Source organism: Pelophylax lessonae, assembly GCF_965119305.1.
Source record: "Pelophylax lessonae genome assembly, chromosome: 3".
In the NCBI taxonomy this organism is placed as follows: domain Eukaryota; kingdom Metazoa; phylum Chordata; class Amphibia; order Anura; family Ranidae; genus Pelophylax; species Pelophylax lessonae.
Window position 1 is genome coordinate 228,496,975 of NC_138770.1, and position 20,881 is coordinate 228,517,855.

At 44.7% G+C, this 20,881-nt stretch overlaps 1 protein-coding gene across 1 annotated transcript in view; it reads left to right on the forward strand.

Annotated features, from left to right (window-relative positions):
- ATR (ATR checkpoint kinase) overlaps positions 1-20,881 on the forward strand; it is a 345,838-nt gene that overhangs the window by 202,161 nt on the left and 122,796 nt on the right. The window contains exons 30-35 of the mRNA XM_082249535.1: positions 7,438-7,529; positions 8,582-8,673; positions 9,073-9,250; positions 10,438-10,614; positions 13,159-13,318; positions 19,566-19,730. Of these exons, the coding sequence (XP_082105661.1) occupies positions 7,438-7,529; positions 8,582-8,673; positions 9,073-9,250; positions 10,438-10,614; positions 13,159-13,318; positions 19,566-19,730 (864 nt within the window). The remainder of the gene's footprint in view (positions 1-7,437; positions 7,530-8,581; positions 8,674-9,072; positions 9,251-10,437; positions 10,615-13,158; positions 13,319-19,565; positions 19,731-20,881) is intronic.

Below are 20,881 nucleotides of genomic sequence, written 5' to 3' on the forward strand. Positions count from 1 at the left end.
TTACAGGGGAGGCTATCTATGCCCGCTATTATGGCTCTACCCGGGGGATTCGAGATGTCTTTATGTATTTTGGGGATATGATAGAAGTGTGGTATGACGGGGAAGGGTCTTAACAAGAAGCTTCTTTCTTGTTTTGTGAGAATTTTTGCTTCTAAAGCCTGATCCAAAATCTCCCTATAAACCACCGTGTAGGCGGCTGTAGGATCTCCTGGGAGTCTCTCATATGTTTCAGCATCACTCAACAGCCTATAGGCTTCTGCCATATATTGATCCTTGTTTTGTATTACCAATCCACCCCCTTTATCGGCCTGCCTGAATACTAAATCTGGAGTATTCTTCAAATTCCTCAAGGCCTCACGTTCTCCTTGTGGCATGGCTGCGGAGTGGTCTCCCCTAGCTTTCTGACATAGTTTGTTAAAATCTGAATAGACCATCTCATAAAATGTGGATATGTAATTACCCTTTGCCCAATGGGGATGGAATACCGACTTAGGCTTAAATGAAGTGTGCTGGATCTGTCCTGTATGGACATGGCATAATCTCTCAAATTCTATCAAACCTTCTCCATCATCATCATCATAGCACTTTCCTTCCTCCCAAAGTTCTTCCAATGCACATAGACCTGCCTCTTCCTGTACTACATCTCCCACATCCACTGGTTCTACACGGGGGTTGTGAGAACCAGCGCTATGGATAAGAACTGACAGGCAGTAAATATATATAAGGTTGCAGCCACCAACCGAACCCCTAAGAAACTTAGGGGCAGGAATATAGTGTGGGGGTGAATAGTTGGAAAACGGCGCTACCTAACGCATGTGCAAAGATGCGGGTGAAGAGGAAAAAAGTGCTTAGTGCGTGCAAAGTGACATATAGATAGTTGTGTACATAGGTCAATATATATAAAACTTAGGCCAAGACAATAAATAAATAAATGAATAAAAGAAAGAAAGCGAAGTGTGGTAAAAAAGTATGTTAAAAGATGTATATTAAATCAATACTATAGTGATTTCCAATAGGTACTGCTGAGTAAGTGATAATTAATACAATAATTAAATAGGTGAATAATGTAGAATAAATAATATTAGGTAAAAAAACGCTCAATGTATTGGTTATAAATCGATCTTAAATCAAAGGAGCAGTGAGGATACTAATTGTATACCTTTTGGGATGTAGTTCTCCAGTTTAAACACTAGGTGTCACACTTACCCTAAGACCACAGATGTTAGGTATATGAGCCAAAAGACAGGATGTAGGTGAGATCCTCAAACCTGTCTACTGACGGTCCCCTCGGACCCAAAAAGATCCCATCTGGGTACAAAAGGGAGAAAAGAGAGAAGCTACTCAGTGTGATAAGTGTGGATCGGGTATACAATGTGATAGTAGCGACTCACGCTTGGGTAGATGCAGCAGATCCCTTCAGATATTGGCAGTCTGCGCCAAGGAAGCTCCTGCGTTCCAAGCCTCGGCGAGCTGCGGACCGGAAGTGACGTGGGTTTCCGCCCTACGTACGTTTCGTCATAGGACGTCTACGTCCCCACCATGGTTTGGTACATTTTTGCTCTCCTTTTTGGCAAAAAATCTTTTCAATGTTAAGTTTCGTGTGAACTTATTTAGATCCACAAAGAGTTTGAAAAGATTGGGGAGTGCAGGGGGGGCAAAATTCAGACCCATAAAAGTTTTGAGCATTAAGGCACAGGCACAGCAGGAGTGCTTGTTGACACTGGATGGTCCCGCCCTCTCTCGGGAGGGAGGGGAAGGGGAGGGGGGAGTAGGTGGAGGAACATGAGGCTACTCTCTATATATACTTGTACCTGCTATGGTCATGACCAGCTCTGAAGAAGGGGGCTTTACTCCCGAAACGCGTTCGCATCTTAAAGGACATGTTCCAGCACACGTGTGATGGGAATTTGTAACACGATTTTATTTCTGCATGTTTGTGAGTATGCATTTGGCATTTTTTATTAAAAATTTATACAGTACCACGGGTAATGCACTAGGTGGTTGCGCCTCCTTTCCTTCCTTTCATGTAGGCGGCCATTTTGCGACTGCTTCCTCCCATTTACTTTTAATAGGCATTCATTATACTGTGGCTCAGGGCATGGATTGGCCTCTAGTGCATGAGGTCACTTCCTTTCTCTCTTCTCCCTTCACTGCAGCAGCGTGTTTGAGGTGGTAATGTACACTGTGGGGCTGATTTTTGGCTGTTTTTTCGGACTTTTTCTTGCAAAACTGTTCTTTCTCTGTGGCTATAGCAGTTTAAAGGGGTCTCCACCGGCGGTGCAGATTTGCGGTATGGACCGCGGGATCCGCCGTTTTAAAGGGCCAGTGTCCCAAAAAAATGTAAATACTAAATGGAGTCCCAGGATAACAAGTTCCCCACAGACTTGGGGCTTCAGGAACTCCTAAATCCTCTTCCATTGCCTCCTTATCTGCTGCGCTTGCGACCTTGGCATCCAAGGTTGATCTGCTGATGTCTGAACGCACTGCTCATAAAGGCCGATGCCCTCTGTCTTCTGACTCAGAGCCTGAATTAGTTGCCAAAGTCCCCCCTGAGGGGTCCCAGTCCTCATTCGGATGGGGAGGAGGAGATGTCCTCCTCCGCTAAGGCGCGGGAACACGCGGTAGTGGATATACTCATTAGCTCCGTCAGGGAGACTTTAAATCTTGATGATGAGCTCCCCAGTCAGGTAAGCTGGTGTCCTTCGGGTCCCGAAAAGCCCAGAAGTCTGGTCAGGTTTTTTCTTGCTCCGAGGAGTTTCACAAAACCGTGAACGATCAATGCCGTTGCATTAAACGTGCTGGCGGGGCCTAAGCAGTTTCAAAACAGTTATCCATTTGCGGATCCAGCCGACAGTCGCTGGACGGTGTCACCTAAGGTGGGCCACACTGTTTCTAGGTTGAATAAATCCACGTTGATGCCTGTGGAGGACTCCCCGGTGTTCAAAGGCCTGGTGGATAGGCTCATGGAGACGCTTTCCTGCCACATGTATTTGGTGGTGGGCTCCCTGCTCAAACCTGTGTTCGCTTCGGTGATGGTTTCCTCAAGCGGTCACGGAATGGTCCAAGGTGCTTAGGCGCACCTTAGTGGCAAAGTCGTCCTCACCGACTGCCCTTGACCTGGTGGATCAGATAGCCCAGGCCATGCTGTGCCTATGTGATGTGGCCTTGGACGAGGCTCCTTTGGTCGCAAGGTTATCTGCGGTTGGGGTCACAATCCGCCTCATTATTTGGCTAAAAAGTTGGTCAGCTGCCCACGCTTCCGAGAAGACTGTGTCTGGGTAATCAACTTTTTTGGGGATACCTTAGATGAGTTGATCAAAGGTCTTACGGGTGGTAAGAGTACCCTTTTGTGCCAAACCTCTAAGGTAAAATATCAACCCGCGCTAGGCGGGGTCCTTCCTTCAGGGCTCTTCGTGGGTCCTTTCGTGCCTCAGGGGCACAGGAAAAAGGTAAATCCTTAAATGGTCCGGGAAGCCCAAGGCCGGTCAGGCCGGTTCGGCAGCCCAGTCCTCCTCCGCCTGATGGGACGCCCTCACCCATTTCAGGGGTGGGGGGACGTCAGCGTTACTTTCAGGAACCCTGGTTGTCCCAAATTCGGGACAGGTGGGTTCACAAACTAATTCGTTCAGGATACAAGATCGAGTTTCGATCTCTTCCCGCAGACAGGTTCTTCTCATGAAATCTCCGTCTGACTCACGAACCTTTTAAAAGATCTCAAGGGGGCGGTGCAAGATCTTCTTGCCCAAGGAAGTATTGTGCCAGTCCCTCAGCGGGACAGGTTTCACAGGTTCTATTCCAAACTTTTCACGGTGCCCAGAAAAGAGGGCTAAGTGTGTCTGAATCTGGACCTCAAATTTCTGACCCACTTCGTGCGGGTGCAGAAGTTCTGGATGGAATCTATCCGGTCAGTGGGGGCATCATTGAGTCCGGGGGATTTTCTGGCCTCCATCGATTTAAAGGATGCGTATCTGCACATCCCTATCTACGAAGGTCATCAGCGGTATCTCCGCTTTGCAGTGGCAGAGGAGCACTTTCAATTTGTGACATTACCTTTTGGTCTTGCTTCGGCTCCCATCCCAGGGTATTCACTATTTTGGCCTTGGTGCACATGAAGTGGATTGTGGTCCTCGGTTATCTGGACGACCACCTGTTGAGGGCGAGTTTGTGTGCCACTCTGTCGGGCGATCTGACGGTCACGATTCAGAAGCTCCAGGAGTTCGGGTGGACCATCAACTTCCAGAAGTCAGGACTGACCCCGTCAGTTTGTCTCAGTTACCTGGGGATGGTCCTGGACTCCGCTCAAGCGAAGGTTTTTCTCCCCGAAGAAAAACTTCAAACCCTGCAGGGCGAGATCAGGTCCCTCGGGGACAACAATCTCTCCTCTATGGGCCTGCGGTCTGATGGTTTCTGCCTTCGAAGCCATTCCGTTTGCTCAGTTTTCACACGAGAACTCTGCAAGCAGAGCTTCTTTCCATTTGGGACAGAAAAACTCAGTCTTTGGACAAGAGGATATCTTTGAGCCACCTCACGAGGACGGACCTTTTGTGGTGGCTCCTGTCACCCACTCTGAGTCACGGTGAAACCTTTCGGCCTCTTCTGTGGACAGTGATCACCACGGATGCCAGCCTGTTGGGCTGGGGTGGAGTTCTAGGCACATTTAGTGCCCAGGGGACGTGGTCGGCGGAGGAATCCTCCTCACCGATCAACGTCTTGGAGCTCCGAGCAATCAGGCTCTGCTTGTTCCATTGGACAACTCGGCTACAGGGTCGCCTGGTTCATGTTCGGACGGCCAACCCCACGGCGGTGGCTTCCGTCAATCGCCAAGGGGGCACCAAGAGTGCCCGGGCAGCCAAGGAAGTGGCCGAGATCCTGTCTTTGGCCGAGACGCACTTTCCAGCGATTTCGACTGTTCACATTCCAGGAGTGGAAAGCTGGCAGGCGGACTATCTGAGTTGCCAGTCCTTGGACCAGGGGGCATGGTCCCTGCATCCGGAGGTTTTTCAACTCCTGTGTGCCTGGTGGCGGACTCTGGACGTGGATCTGTTCGCGTCCTATCTCTACAAAAAGGTGGGAAGGTTTGTGGCCAGTACCCGCGTTCCTCTGGCGGACGCCACGGCGCATTGGTGATGCCCTGGCACCGGTGTCGGCTGATTTGTGCCTATCCTCCGATTCCACCCCTGTCCAGGTTCCTACGCCGGTGGCGTCGGAACAAGTGCAGGTGCTTCTGGTGGCCCTAGACTGGCCTCGTCCTAGACTGGCCCTAGACTGGCCCAAGTTTTGAGAGACTAGGGTCTCTCGGATGCTGTTATTCCTACCTTACTGAGGGCTCGGAAAGGCTACCTCCAGGGAGATTTACCATCCTACCTGGAAGGTGTATATTGCCTGGTGTGAGTCGCAAGGGTTTCATCCTCGCTCCTTTTCGGTGGCGAGGGTTTTGGCCTTCCTGCGGGAAGGAGTGGATCAGCGCTGGGCACTATCAAAGGTCTGTTGTCGACCTTAGCCATTTTCTTCCAGCGGCCCTTGGCGACTTAATTCCTTGATTCGCACCTTTATTCAAGGAGTGCGTCATCTTGCTCCCCCGCGGAAGGCTCCTTTGCCTCCGTGGGACCTGCGTTTGGTTTTGTCCGTTTTAGAACGGCCTCCCCTTGAGCACATCAGGGAAATGGCTCTGCCTGTGTTGTCCCAGAAAGTTGCTTTTCTGCTGGCTATCACCTCTGTTTGCAGAGTGTCTAAATTGGCGGCTCTGGCTTGCCGTTCGCCTTATATGGTTGTTCATAGGGATAAAGTGGTCCTGCGACCTAATCAGTCTTTTCTTCCTAAGGTGGTATCTGCTTGCCACCTCCATGGAAATATTGTTTTATCTGCGTTTTGTATATATATATTATTTGCATTTGCCTTGCATTCGTTGGATGTGGTCCGGGCGATCGTTTTTTTTTTGTCTGCCACGGAGTCCTTTAGGGAGTCTGATACCCTGTTTGTCCTTCCTGAGGGACCTCAGAAGGGTTCAGGTGCGTCCGCTGCTACCATTTCCAAATGGATCAGTCAGACTATTGTTCAAGCCTTTTCAATCAAGGGTCAGGTGCCTCCTTTCCCTGTGAGGGCACGTTCTACTAGAGCTGTCAGTGCCTCTTGGGCGTTTTGCCATCAGGCTTTTGTGGCTCAGGTGTGCAAAGCGGCGACCTGGTCGTCTGTGCACACTTTCAAAAAATTCTACAAACTTGATGTGATGGCATCCTCGGATGCTTCCTTTGGCTGCAAGGTTTTGTGTGCCGTGGTTGTTTGAAGAGACGCGTTGTTCTGTCTCTTTCTGGGGTGTTATTTGTTCTTGGTTGGCTCCTGTTGAGCTTCTGTTGCCCTGTTGGCTCAGTTTTTTCTCTGGCCTGGTTGACACGTTGCCTTCTATTTAGGTTGCGTCTTCCCACACCTCACATCTGCACTGCTTTGGGACGTCCCACTCGTGAAGGAATACTGAACGGCCTGCAAATGTCAGAGGACATAAGAGAAAATAGAATTTTTGTCAGAACTTACCGTAAAATTATTTTCTCTGAGTCCTCTGACAGTCGCAGCCCCTCTATTTTTTGGGGGTTATTTGTTTTCCTGTACTGCTTGCTACAAAACTGAAGGGCAGCACCTAGAGGCTGATGGGTAATGCCTGAGGGACAGCCTCCTAGAGATGTGTTGTGTGTAAAGCTTTTGTTGTTAACCTTTTAACTACCTAGCCTGCTCCTGCAGAGAGGGCACATTACCCACTCGCGAAGGAATACTGAACGGGCTGCGACTGTCAAGAGGACTCAGAGAAAAGAATTTTACGGTAAGTTCTTACAAAAATTCTATTTTTTTTAAGACCTTTTCAATATTCAATCTCCATATGAAATCTTTTTGAAATATGTCTATTTCTTAATCATAGTTCTGACACCCCTCACTGGACCTAATGAGCGCAGCAGGAGCTTTAGACTCCTGCTGCTGTTAATCAAGTCCAGGGCCGAGTCACCCTGTGTGTGTCAATGGACACACAGAGTGTGGTCAGGATCGAGCCTTCATGTGTACCACCATAGGAATCCTATGGTGGCATGCAGAGTAAAGGAGGAGCCCAGAGGGGACCCCAGAAGAGGAAGATCGGGCTACTCTGTGACACCATTGTACAGAGCAGGTAAGTATGGCATGCTTGTAAAAAAAAAAAAGGTAACTTACAAAAACTTTAACTTGTTCTATCTCTGGCTTTAATCAACCTAAAACAAACATTCAGATAAGAAAGCCAGTGAAGTTAGAAGACCTGCAGGTCTCTTTCAGGTCAGTGACTCAAAATGTTGAGACCTTTGGAACAGCATGATGTTTTCATATGTTCGCTGTGGTAGCTTCTGTATTTGTCCACTGTCAAGTTTCCTTCGGTTAGGACTATACCATGTGAATCCTTTTGTTATCTTTTCTTTTTTATAGATTGTTCACTATAATGGAGTGGTGAAATCTATGCTGGGCCTTGGTCAACTCTCTACTGTAATAACTCAAGTTAATGGAGTACTAAATAGCAGGTCAGTATAATTGTACCTTGTTGAAGAAATCTAGGGATTACTTTGTATATTGTATGTCCGTCTTTCTTCTGGGTTTGCAGGCTCCGGCTGTATGAGTGGGCGGAGCTGTGTTGATGTCACTACCGTCACACGTGTGCGAGAGCCCTCGGCCCCGGTACGAAGCTCTGACGGTCCTGCACGCTATGCTGAACCGTCCTGAGCACATGCACTGGTGATTTCACCAGCTGCATCCAGAGTGAATATATCCTAAACGGTGCACGAGAATCAGCACTTTCCATTCTTATCACTGAAGTTTTACAAATAATAGCCAGGGGAGTTAACTAAGACTGGAGTGGACAGAATCCAGAGAAGTTTTGCATAGTAACCAATTGGCTTCTAGCCTATATTTCCAAAGCTTAACTGAGAATGCTGATGCGTCCGCTCTCCTCTTTCCCTTCATGGAATGTATACACTGTTCCTTGAATCCCCATGGAAGATGGCACTTTCTGAAAGCTGCCGCAAAAATACTGTGTGATTTTTCTTTTTGTAGATGTGAACTGTGCTGTATATTTTATTTGTAAAATTCAGTTCTTTGGAGTATTGCCTGAGATTATAAACATGCATTGTTCTGTTAGGGGTTTGCTTTCACTCTGCTCTAGTGCAAAAACGCATATGCTTGCATTGCGTGTTTGATGCATTTTTTTATGCATTTTTTTGTCACAGGTGCGCTTTTCCCCTGGACATGTGACAGGAGAAAGCACGTCCCACAGACACATTGTGTTTGTTTCCATTCCATTTCAATTTCATTGGAGAGGTGCCTCGTTGTTGCTTTTTATTTACCACACCAAACATACACCAAAAATGCAGAAAGCAGGACTTTTAAAAATGCAACAGACCAATGTGAATGGTTCCATAGGATTTAAAGGCATGCATTTTCCTGCATTTTTCTTCAGCTTTTTTTAACTGAACAACTAATCAAAAAACGATCAATGTGAAAGGGCCCTTAGGATTAAGGTTAGGGTTATACACGTTGAGATCTAACAAAAAATAAATAAATTGTACTGCTTTTCTAGGCCAGATTGGATTTCAGAATTGAACACCTACAGAGTGGAGGCAGCTTGGAAGCTCTCGCAGTGGGACCTAGTGGAAGAATATTTGTCTGCAGGTATAAGGAGCATGGTGATTATGTAAAAGACTCCACGATCTACTCTTAGCCAGAACATAAGTGTAAAAAAAATATGCAATATGCATTTCCTGAATTCAGATCATTCCCAAACCTGGCTTAAGGGGCATATTTATAAAACGGTAAATGTTACATTCACAGGCGGTCAACCATTTTCTATAATTTGAAACACTTGTACACTGTGATTCCCATCCAGTGATTATTTGGTAAATGTCGCATTTACTGCTTTATTAATATGCCCGTCTGTGTTTTTAAGTATTCAACTCAGTGACTCACTTCTGATAATCCCTGGAATTTGAGTGCGGTATTGTGGTGATATGTTTTTTTAATGTTAGATTGCATTTTGTGTTAACATATAATGCAGCAGATGCTCTTAAACAGATAAGAAATCTACGACCTGGAGTATCAGACTTGGTCAGCTGCTTCTGTCCTCTAAGAAGAAAGAAAGAGACAGATTCTATGACACACTGAAAGTGGTGCGAGCAGAGCAGATTGTGCCTTTATCGGCTGCCAGCTTTGAGAGAGGCTCCTACCAACGTGGATACGAGTACATTGTGAGGTACGTATCAATAGTTTTGTGAAATGGCAACAATTGCTTGACTTCCAAATTGAGAGAGAAATTCACACTTTCCATTTTTCCTTGCCACCATTGATGCTGCCACTGAAAGTGAAGGAAAATTCAAAATCACTTGGACAGAAACAGACGGGAAGCCTTCCCATTGGGACATTTGTTGCGGTGATTGGCTAAGAAGGGATCTCCCATACTATAAAGAGACTTCCTTTCACTTTCTGATGTGTGTATGGGACAGGAAGTGAATACAAATCTTGCCAATGTGACACAGATGGCAAAAAAAAAAAAAAACCCTGTCAGTTGCTTTAACTCCTCCGTACTCTATCCCAAAACTTATTTTTAGCATAAAGTTGAACTAGACTCTCCTATCCTTTTCAGCCAAAGAAGCTACCATCTTAGCCTCATGTGATCAGTTAGGACACCAGCCATTTGATGGCTAACAGTTTGGTTGAGAGCACAAGCAAATGCGACAGCAGTCCCTGCATGCCTGGAATGTAACTGTTTTTTGAAAACGTTAAATTGATGGGTTTAGTTGCGTTTTAAAGCAGAGTTCCGCCACCCCCTCCAAAAATTAAAATACATACTGTAGCTGCTGACTTTTAATATTAGGACACTAACCTGTCCTGGAATTCAGCGATGTCAGCACCGCAGCTGATGTTTCCTTCGGCTGTTGGGTGCTGCCGCCGCAATTGCCGGAAATGGAACCTGACCGTGAACCCTGACGGCTTCACGGCCGGGCCACTACTGCGCATGCACGAAGCGTGCTGCGTTTGGTAATTGGCCTGGAAGCAGAGGGAGGAGGAGAGGGTCGAACCTTTGACGTACCTCGCCGCGGCGAGGTCCAACGGAAGTGGGGACAGGGTACCTGTCAAAAACAGGTACCTGCTGCCCGGTGAACGGTGCCAAATGTGGCACTGGATGGGGGGATGAGATGGATAAGCGGAAGTTCCACTTTTGAGTGGAACTCCGCTTTAAGATTTACTTTAACAGCCCCCCCCCCCCTCTTTCCCCCATGGATCTTGCCTAAATTGGTATAACAAAATCTATACTTTGAAAGCTATTTATTACTTGGTAAATTAGGAAAATATTCAAATGCATACTCAGACTCAGGGTAGCTTTGTAAGTCTTGTGTTGTATATTCTGGCAAAAAGAGTACTTTTTATCTTCTTCCCAAGGTTACACATGCTTTGTGAGCTGGAGCACAGTGTGAAGATGTTACTGGATAAATCTCTTAGTGACTCACCTGCAGATTTTCTCAACTGGCAGGCACGGCTGGAAATGACACAGAATTCCTACAGGGCTAGGGAGCCCATTCTGGCAGTACGCAGGGCATTGCTGACTGTCAGTAATAGGTAAGTTCTACAATTCATGAAGCAGGTTACAGAATTAAGAAAGCAGTTTTAGGAAAGCATTTCAAAGTTAAAGATCTTTTAAAAAAAAAAAAAAAACGGTTTCATAAACTAACTCTAAGGAGGCTAGCCGTAGTGGTGAAATAGATCTAGTTCAGCACATCCTTAGCAAAAATGACAACCTCTTTTTGGTTGTCATTTTTGGAGCCTGAGTGTTAAAGAATTCACTTTTCCAAAAAAAGCACACTTTGCTGTCTCATGCGTTTTGAAGGCTTTGTCCTGAGTTATTGTAGGAACGGAGCAGCTGTTGGGATCAGTCAATGAAGAGCTGTGTTAGAAGGTACACACTGTACATGTGCAGGACAAAAGAACAGGACATTGCTCCTTGCAGTGGCACTAGGGTCGCTGGTTCCATTGGCTGCTCCATCCATACAATAGTATGAGACAAGAGCCATCACAGGCTGTAGAAAATGTTATTGCAATTTGACCTTCATTCTTTGAACTGAAAAGGAGCCCTGGCTGGAAGGTAGGTATAGCATGCTATGCTGCTATACCCCCATGGGACTGCATAGTGTGCTTTTTTGTGAACTAACCCTTTGAACCTGAAGTATGGGTACCAAAACTTTTGCTTGTAATCTTCCTTCGACAAAAAGGATATACGTACAAGACCAGAGAGAATAGCAATGACTGGTCTTTATTACAGGAAGTCTTGTAAAAATCAACAAAGTGCAGAAGTTGTTTTATGCTGGATTGCTGCACAGATCTGGAAAAAACACATGAAGGGCGGTGATTAACCATTTCCTATCCATAGGATATACCCATATGTCCTTGGGTTGAAGTGGGTATACCGGGACTATGATTGCACTCATGACCCTGGTGATGTTGTATAATGTAAAAACAATCCTAGTGACTAAATAGCTGCTGCGGCGGAAGGTAAAAGAGGCAGAGGAGAGATCTGGGGTCTAATAGACCCGGATGTCTCAGTAAAGAGAACCTGTCACTGCCCATGCTATCACAAGGGATGTTGTTCATCCCTTGTTATAGCAATAAAAATGAGTGAAAAAAAATTGAAGGTACAGTGTAAAAAGAAAAATTTAAATAAAGAAAAAAAATGCACCCCTGCTTCCCTGTGCTTGCGCACAAAGGCGAATGTATACTTGATCAGAGGAGAGCTGGCATATGAGGGGTATGCAAGTGTCTTAGTCCCGATATGTATGAATACAAAAAAGAAGAATGCCCAAGGGACTTTGTAAGACACAAACCACAAGGTATAAAATGAACAACATTTATTAAACTTTAAACACTTTAGTACATACAATTGAAATAATTCTATTAAACATAGGTACATAGATATATGCATGGGTTTCCATAGTTGCATAAATCAAAATATAACAGACAATCCAAGGTGTAAATGTATATATGGTAAAATTCCTCTACGTGTTTCGCGAGACCATGCTTGCTTCCTCACATAATTGTGTATATAATAGTCCTAACAAACTTCCAAACCAGGGTAAACAGTCAAATAGATTCATGATTCCCATAGGACTCCCCATTGGAGTTGAAGATGTAGGTAAACAGAGATCCTCAAGCAGTCCATGTAGTTCATCTCTTTACAATTGTAAGTTTTTTGGTCTTCCCTCTCCTTTTTTCCTTTTTTTGTTAACCCCCCCCCCCCCCCATTTCCTTTCTTATCCTCCCTTTCTGCTCTGAGGCCTAACTACTGTCTCTAATTTCAGGCATTTATAGCTGTTACTCCTGAGGAAGCGAGCATGGTCTCGCGAAACGCGTAGAGAAATTTTACCATATATACATTTACACCTTGGATTGTCAGTTATATTTTGATTTATGTAACTATGGAAACCCATGCATATATCTATGTACCTATGTTTATTAGAATTATTTCAATTGTATGTACTAAAGTGTTTAAAGTTTAATAAATGTTGTTCATTTTATACCTTGTGGTTTGTGTCTTACAAAGTCCCTTGGGCATTCTTCTTTTTTGTACGAATGTATACTTAGGTCATGTATGCATATGAAAATGGTGTTCACACCAACAACCACACGCGTGAAGTATCACCGAGAATGGTTCCATGGGCGTACGCAATTTTAAAGCATTACAAGTTTGGTATTTATTTGCTCGGTGTAACATCATCCTTTATATTTTACCAAGCAATTGGGTAATATGTTGTGTATTAAAATTAATAAAAGTGTACCTTTCCAAAAAAATTGCATTTCAAAAACCACTGCGCAAATACCGTGTAACAAAAATTGCAACACCCACCATTTTATTTTCTAGCGCCATTGCTTAAAAAAAAAAATATATATAATGTAGGGGGTTCTAAGTAACTTTCTAGCAAGCAAAAAAAATGCTGATATTTGCATGTGACAGAATTGTCAGAATTGCCTCGGTAGGCAAATGGTTAAAAAAAAAAAAGCACATGCCACTTGTATTAGAAAATGTGTGTGATTAGCCAATTGTGTAAAATTGTTCATTTTTGGTTCTAACCCTTTAAAAAAAGAATTAAAGAACAGTCTTGTATTCTTCAGGCCTCATTACACTGATATGGTTGGGGAATGTTGGCTCCAAAGTGCTCGAGTTGCACGTAAAGCAGGCCATCATCAGGCTGCATACAATGCCCTTCTCAATGCTGGAGAGACCAGGCTGTCAGAACTCAATGTCGAGCGTGCTAAGTGGCACTGGTCAAAGGTAAGCACACTTTTGGCATATGTTTTCTGTTACTGATGAACAGCATTGCCACCAGTTTAAGTGTCTGCCAGTTTGAAGGTTTGAATTCATATCCAAAAGTAGGGTTACTTTGCAACTTGGTTATTTTCTTTGCTAAAAAAAGTTCTAAATTCCAGGATAAAAAGATGAGGTTTGGGATGACGGGGGAGAGGTGGGTTGTGTTGATGCATATGCACCTTCATCCATAGTTCTGAGGCAGAGACCTTAAAGTAGAGCTCCCATCAGTACACCACCCTGCACTAAAAAGTTATTACATTTGTGAAATTCTATACCATTAAAGAGAAAAGTCTAACTGAATTTTCAGCTTTGTTTTTCAAAAAATCCAGCATCTGTTCTGCCAAGGAGGAGGTGTAACAGCATTGATTACACCATATCCTCTCCTCTCTCTTTACAGGAAAAGGAACTACATTCCCCATGAACCTTTTGGGAATTGCAGTGAATGTGTCAGGGTACCCTTGACCTGTACATGTGAAATGTGAACTAGCCCACTTCAACATAAATCACTCCCCTCATTCTCACAAACACTGCTGAGCACACAGACAAATGACAGTCTTATAAATATAAAGCATGCATGTGCACAATGTTTAGTTTATTCTATGTAGTCTATTTTCATTAAATATTGAATTCGCCCTCCTCTAGATTTTCTGCTACTGGCAACAATCTTCCCATGAGATCTCTTCCTCCTCCAACCAGAACAGCAGATAAAAGAATTGCCCCTACATGCTTTATTTAAAGTGGATGTAAACTCTCACATATACCCGAAGTGAACAGCCTCAGATGATACACAGAGATGAAACAAATCTCCCTTATATACGTTTTGCATGTATATCTGCTGTCTTCAGCTTTCTAGACTCTTAAAGTGCACATCATGTTAGATGAGTCTGGGCATAAGCTGTGTGTGAGCTGATTGGAGGAAAGGCACACACCCCCACTCCACAAATGCAGAGAAACTTGCAGAGCTGTGAATAGACAAGCTCTTTGCTTATCTGTCTCTAAGTTACCTCCCCGACACAAATTTCCAGCTGCTTTTATCTCCTGTATCGGAGAGCTTGTCAGAAGTTGGAATGCTGATAGCAGAGGAATGGAGCAGCAGAAAGACACAGGACTTAGGGCTTTTGAGAGAGATAAGTAAACAGTTAGGTCCATAAATGTTGGGACATTGACACAATTCTAATATTTCTGGCTCTATACACCACCACAATGGATTTGAAATGAAACAAACAAGATGTGCTTTAACTGCCGACTTTCAGCTTTAATTTGAGGATATTTACATCCAAAACATAAAAGCACAATACACGTTAGGAGGGGAACCCTTGGGGGAATCAAAAATGGAGAAAGATCTGGGAGTCTTGGTTGATGATAGATTAGGCAATAGCATGCAATGTCAAGCGGCAGCTGCCAAAGCCAGCAGAATATTAGCATGCATAAAGAATGGGACATATTCCAGAGATAAGACTATAATCCTTCCACTTTATAAAACTCTGGTCCGACCGCATCTGGAGTATTCTATCCTGTTCTGGTCGCCAGTCCTCAGGAGGGATGTGTTGGAGCTGGAGAGAGTCCAGAGAAGGGCAACTAAACTGATTAGGGGATTGGAGGACCTTAATTATGAAGAGCGTCTGCAATACCTTTATTTATTCTCCCTGGAGAAGAGTCGCCTGAGGGGGGACATGATAGCAATTTATAAATATCTCAATGGGATTCTCGGCTTAGAAAAAAAGCTGTTCAGTCGAAGGGATTGCATGAGGACTCGAGGGCATACAATGCGATTAAAGGAGAAGCGTTTTAACCTCAGGCAACGTGGGGGGTTCTTTACTGTTAGGGCTACAAGATTGTGGAATTCTCTACCTTAAGAGGTGGTTTCTGCGGGTAGTATGGTGGCTTTCAAAAGACTCTTAGACGTACATCTCAAGGATCAGACCATTCAGGGCTATGTGAGATGATTACAGCCACACACACCTACACAGGTTGAACTGGATGGACTATTGTCTTTATTCAACCTCACCTACTATGTAACTATGTAAATCAGGTGAACGGTGTAGGAATTTCAACAGTTTTGTGCTTCCCACTTTTTAAGGGATCAAAAGTAATGGGACAGATTAACAACCATAAATCAAACTTTCACTTTTTAATACTTGGTTACAAATCCTTTGCAGTCAATTACAGCCTGAACTCTGGAACGCATAGACATCACCAAACGCTGGGTTTCATCCCTGGTGATGCTCCTCCGGACCTCTACTGCAACTGTCTTCGGTTCCTGCTTGTTCTTGGAGCATTTTCCCTTCCGTTTTCTCTTCAGCAAGGGAAATGCACGCTGAATCGGATTCAGGTCAGGTGATTGACTTGGCCATTGCATAACATTCCACTTCTTTAAAAAAACTCTTTGGTTGCTTTCGCAGTATGCTTTGGGTCATTGTCCATCTGCACTGTGAAGCGCCGTCCAATGAGTTCTGAAGCATTTGGTTGAATATGAGCAGATAATATTGCCCGAAACACTTCAGAATTCATCCTGCGGCTTTTGTCAGCAGTCACATCATCTATAAATACAAGAGAACCAGTTCCATTGGCAGCCATACATGCCCACACCATGACACTACCACCACCATGCTTCACTGATGAGGTGGTATGCTTTGGATCATGAGCAGTTCCTTTCCTTCTCCATACTCTTCTCTTCCTATCACTCTGGTACAAGTTGATCTTGGTCTCATCTGTCCAAAGGATGTTGTTCCAGAACTGTGAAGGCTTTTTTAGATGTTTTTTGGCAAACTCTAATCTGGCCTTCCTGTTTTTGAGGCTCACCAATGGTTTACATCTTGTGGTGAGCCCTCTGTATTCACTCTGGTGAAGTCTTCTCTTGATTGTTGACTTTGACACACATACACCTACCTCCTGGAGAGTGTTCTTGATCTGGCCAACTGTTGTGAAGGGTGTTTTCTTCACCAGGGAAAACAAAATTCTTCGGTCATCCACCACAGTTGTTTTCCATGGTCTTCCGGGTCTTTTGGTGTTGCTGAGCTCACAGGTGCATTCTTACTTTTTAAGGATGTTCCAAACAGTTGATTTGGTCACACCTAATGTTTTTGCTATCTCTCCGATGTTTTTTTTTTGTTTTTTCAGCCTAATGATGGCTTGCTTCACTGATAGTGACAGCTCTTTGGATCTCATATTGAGAGTTGACAGCAACAGATTCCAAATTCAAACAGCACACTTGAAATTAACTCTGTACCTTTTATTTGCTCCTTGTAAATGGAATAATGAGGGAATAACACACACCTGGCCATGGAACAGCTGAACAGCCAATTGTCCCATTACTTTTGGTCCCTTAAAAAATATGAGGCACATATGCAAACTGTTGTAATTCTTACACCTTTCACCTGATTTGAATGTAAACACCCTCAAATTAAAGCTGAAAGTCTGCAGTTAAAGCACCTCTTGTTTGTTTCATTTCAAATCAATTGTGGTGGTGTATAGAGCCAAAAAGATTAGAATTGTGTCTGTCCCAATATTTATGGACCTGACTATGTGCCCAGGTCAGATTTTCTGAAATGGGTTTTCATTTACTTTATTATTGCCGACCTATAGACACAGGCTCATAATTAAAGTGGAGATCCGGCCGCAAATTCGTTATTTTAGATTTTGTGGCATCCGCTTCCTTATACGACATGGCAAATGAGGTTTAATGTTGAGAAGTGTAAGGTTTTGCACTTGGGGACTAAAGACATAAAAGCACAATACACGTTAGGAGTGGAACCCTTGGGGGAATCAAAAATGGAGAAAGATCTGGGAGTCTTGGTTGATAGATTAGGCAATAGCATGCAATGTTAAGCAGCAGCTGCCAAAGCCAGCAGAATATTAGCATGCATAAAGAAAGGGATGTATTCCAGAGATAAGACTATAATCCTTCCACTTTATAAAACTCTGGTCCGACCGCATCTGGAGTATTCTGTCCAGTTCTGGTCGCCAGTCCTCAGGAGGGATGTGTTGGAGCTGGAGAGAGTCCAGAGAAGGGCAACTAAACTGATTAGGGGATTGGAGGACCTTGATTATGAAGAGCGTCTGCAATCGCTTGATTTATTCTCCCTGGACAAGAGACGCCTGAGGGGGGACAGGATAGCAATTTACAAATATCTCAATGGGGATCTCAGCTTAGAAAAAAAGCTGTTCAATCGAAGGGATTGCACGAGGACTCGAGGGCATACAATGCGATTAGAGGAGAAGCGTTTTAACCTCAGGCAATGTGGGGAGTTCTTTACTGTGAGGGCTACAAGATTGTGGAATTCTCTACCACAAGAGGTGATTTCTGCGGGAAGTATGGTGGCTTTCAAAAGACTCTTAGACGTACATCTCAAGGATCAGAACATTCAGGGCTATGTGAGATGATTACAGCCACACACACCTACACAGGTTGAACTGGATGGACTATTGTCTTTATTCAACCTCATCTACTATGTAACTATTGTACCCTGAAAAAGAATTGGATATTCCTGAATTTTTTTTTTTACTTTTTTCAGCAGAAAATATACTCGCCTTTCCTTCCACTTCCTCCCTGTGCGGCCGCGGCCCGTGCCGTCACTTCCTGTCCCGCAATGCGTCCTGGGAGCTCTTACTGATCACTCCCAGGAGGCAATGGGCAGTGACGTAGGAGGCCGGCCGCTCCTCTCATCGCATTATTTCCAAACAGAAAATGATGCGATGAGAGGCGGAGCACAGCGCGGACGGCGCCAGCCTATTGCCAGTACTTTCCTTTGTACTGGGCATGCGCAAGATTTTGCGCTGCATTGATCGCCCCCCTCCATTTACAACCAGGAAGCAGGGCATATTTGTGCACACTGTGGCTTCGGGGGACCTTGGAAAAGATGGCGGCGCTCTGCAAAAATTTAAGTAAGATTTTAGTATTGCCAATCTATTATTTACATGTATAAAATCGGATTAGCGGATGTAAGAAGGGTGGTGGATCACTGTTTGGGAGGTATTTAAAAAAAAAAAAAACGAATCTGTGGCCTGAACTCCGCTTTAAATATTCTAAACACTCTATTCTGATGTAATAACTGATGAGGCATCACTGGTGAGCCTCCACTGGTGAGGTTGCAATGCTTAGCCTCCACTGGTGAGACTGCAATGCTTAGTGGTGGAGCCTCCACTGGTGAGCCTCCACTGGTGGAGCTGCGCTGATCGGTGGCACCGATGGAGCGGCACTGATCAGTACTGGGGCATCCTTAACAGAGGCAGCTGCATTGAGGTGAGCCCAGTACAGGAAGTGACAGTGGCAGCTGGTTGGACTCTATGTAGGATTAGGATTCCACCTCCATTGGGCAGTACAGACCGGAATCTGTGAGACCTCTCTGCCCACTACAGCAAGCAGGGCAGAAGTTAAAAACCCTGCTTGCTGTAGATAGAACTACAAATGGGAAGTGCAAAGATCGGTGACCAGAGGTACAGGAGGAATAGCAACCACTGGTCTTACTAACAGTTTTATTTAAAAATAATCAGGCTATTACAGAGGAACTACTGAAGTAGCAAGAAGATAAATGGCATATTTGGTGAATGTAGATCAGCAACAAGAACATGTAAAAAAGTTTTGGTCCGGAGTCCCTTATTAAAGCAGCCTATATACTAATCGTTTTTTTTTTTTTTTTTTTTTTTTATTGAACAAAAAAATATGACCCCCCTTTCACCCATCTACTCTCTCTGTGGATGTCTGCTCAGCTATTGTATTCTGACAGCAGGGAGACTTCGCCATCATCAGAATACACTGATCACTGCTGCCAGCCGCAGATCGTTCAGGAAAAACCCGGCAGGACAGTTGTACAGAAGTAGATGGGTAGATCCTCTTCTGTATAAGCAACCTACCCATGCATGGATTGAAATTCACCAGTCCACTGAGAGAATTTCAATTCATGTGTAGCCGGCTTTAAGCTACAAAGTTCCGGCATTCTTCTGCCATCTGTGTACCACTCTGCAGGCATCCTTTTGTCAGGTGGATAATTAGGTTTTGTACCTCAGTTGTGATTATGCTGTGGTTATTTTCAAAAATTGACAAAACAAATGATTGCCTTTTAATTTAGTGCTTGTGAACACATTTGTTCTCTGTACTTGCATGCTGTGCATTCTGAGTGCCACAGCAGGCATCATAGGTCAAAAACAGTGCATTCGTATATTTGTATGGGATGTAACATAACTTTTATGTTTTTTTTCACACTTCTAACAGGGTGATGTGCACCAGGCCCTCATTGTCCTTCAGAAAGGAGCAGAGTTGTTTCAGTCTGACAGCAGTGAGCAGCCGCTTATCCATGGCAGAGCCATGCTACTTGTGGGGCGATTCATGGAGGAGACGGCTAACTTTGAAAGTAATGCTGTGATGAAAAAATATAAAGTGAGTTCAAAACAAATATACTGCTATTAGTCTTGTTAGCATATGTTCGCATCTATACTGTCTGTGTTAGTGAGCGCTTCTCCTTTGCCGAGATAATCCATCCACCTCACAGGTGTGGCATATCAAGATGCTGATTAGACAGCATAATTATTGCACAGGTGTGCCTTAGGCTGGCCACAATAAAGGCCACTCTAAAATGTGCAGTTTTATCACACAGCTCAATGCCACAGATGTCGCAAGTTTTGAGGGAGTGGGCAGTTGGCATGCTGAGCTGTTGCCCATGAATTAAATGTTAATTTCTCTTATGTCCTCCGACAGTCGCCGCCTCTTCATATTTGTCACTATGGGGTTATTGACCTTTGCTCCGTAGGAGCAGCTAGGCAACAGAATATGTCAATATTAAAGCTTTTAACATATCCCACCCCCAGGGGGTGGTCCCCTCAGTCAATACCCTCCTGCTTCCTGTATCCATACCTCAGTTTCAATTGTCTAGCTCAGGAGTAGGCTGGCTGATTCTGTGCTGGGGCTTTTCGGTCTCAGCTTCTTTTCTTTTTTGATTTTATTTGAAGTTTTTTCTCTTCCTTTTATTAGCTGTTTATTTTTCAGCACTAGTTAGGTTCTTCTGATGAAGATGATCGTGCGGTGCTGGGTCTCGGGCTGTCCTCCCTGGGTTTCCGGGGCTCAGGGCCAGTGGCTTCCCAGCCTGCCATCGAGCGTTCAGTCAGGTTTTTTCCTGGCATGTGTGAACGACCCATCCCTGTTCGCTGCAGGGATGCTGCGGTGAGGTGGCTACCTCACTGGACGCCATGCGGTTTCGCACCGCAGTTCTATTGCGTCCTGACTGCGACTCTCCCTGTCCTCTCTGCAGTGGCTTGATCGCTTGGGCGGTTCTCCCCACGACATTTAGGAGGTAAGTGTACTCTGTGTGGGGACCTGTCTGTTTAGTGGGTGTCAGTCTGGGACTGTGTAACCCTGCATGTCTGAAAACACTGTTGGGCTCCCTGTCTGGATTGCTGCTTTCTGTGGGCTGCAGGGGGGGCTCTCCTGCCATGTTTTGTGTAACAGGCTGTGTTTTTTCTGTGTGACATGCTGTATGCTGTGGGGCATGATGTGAGACATGTTTGTGGGCATACTTGCGGCGACCGCTGCTG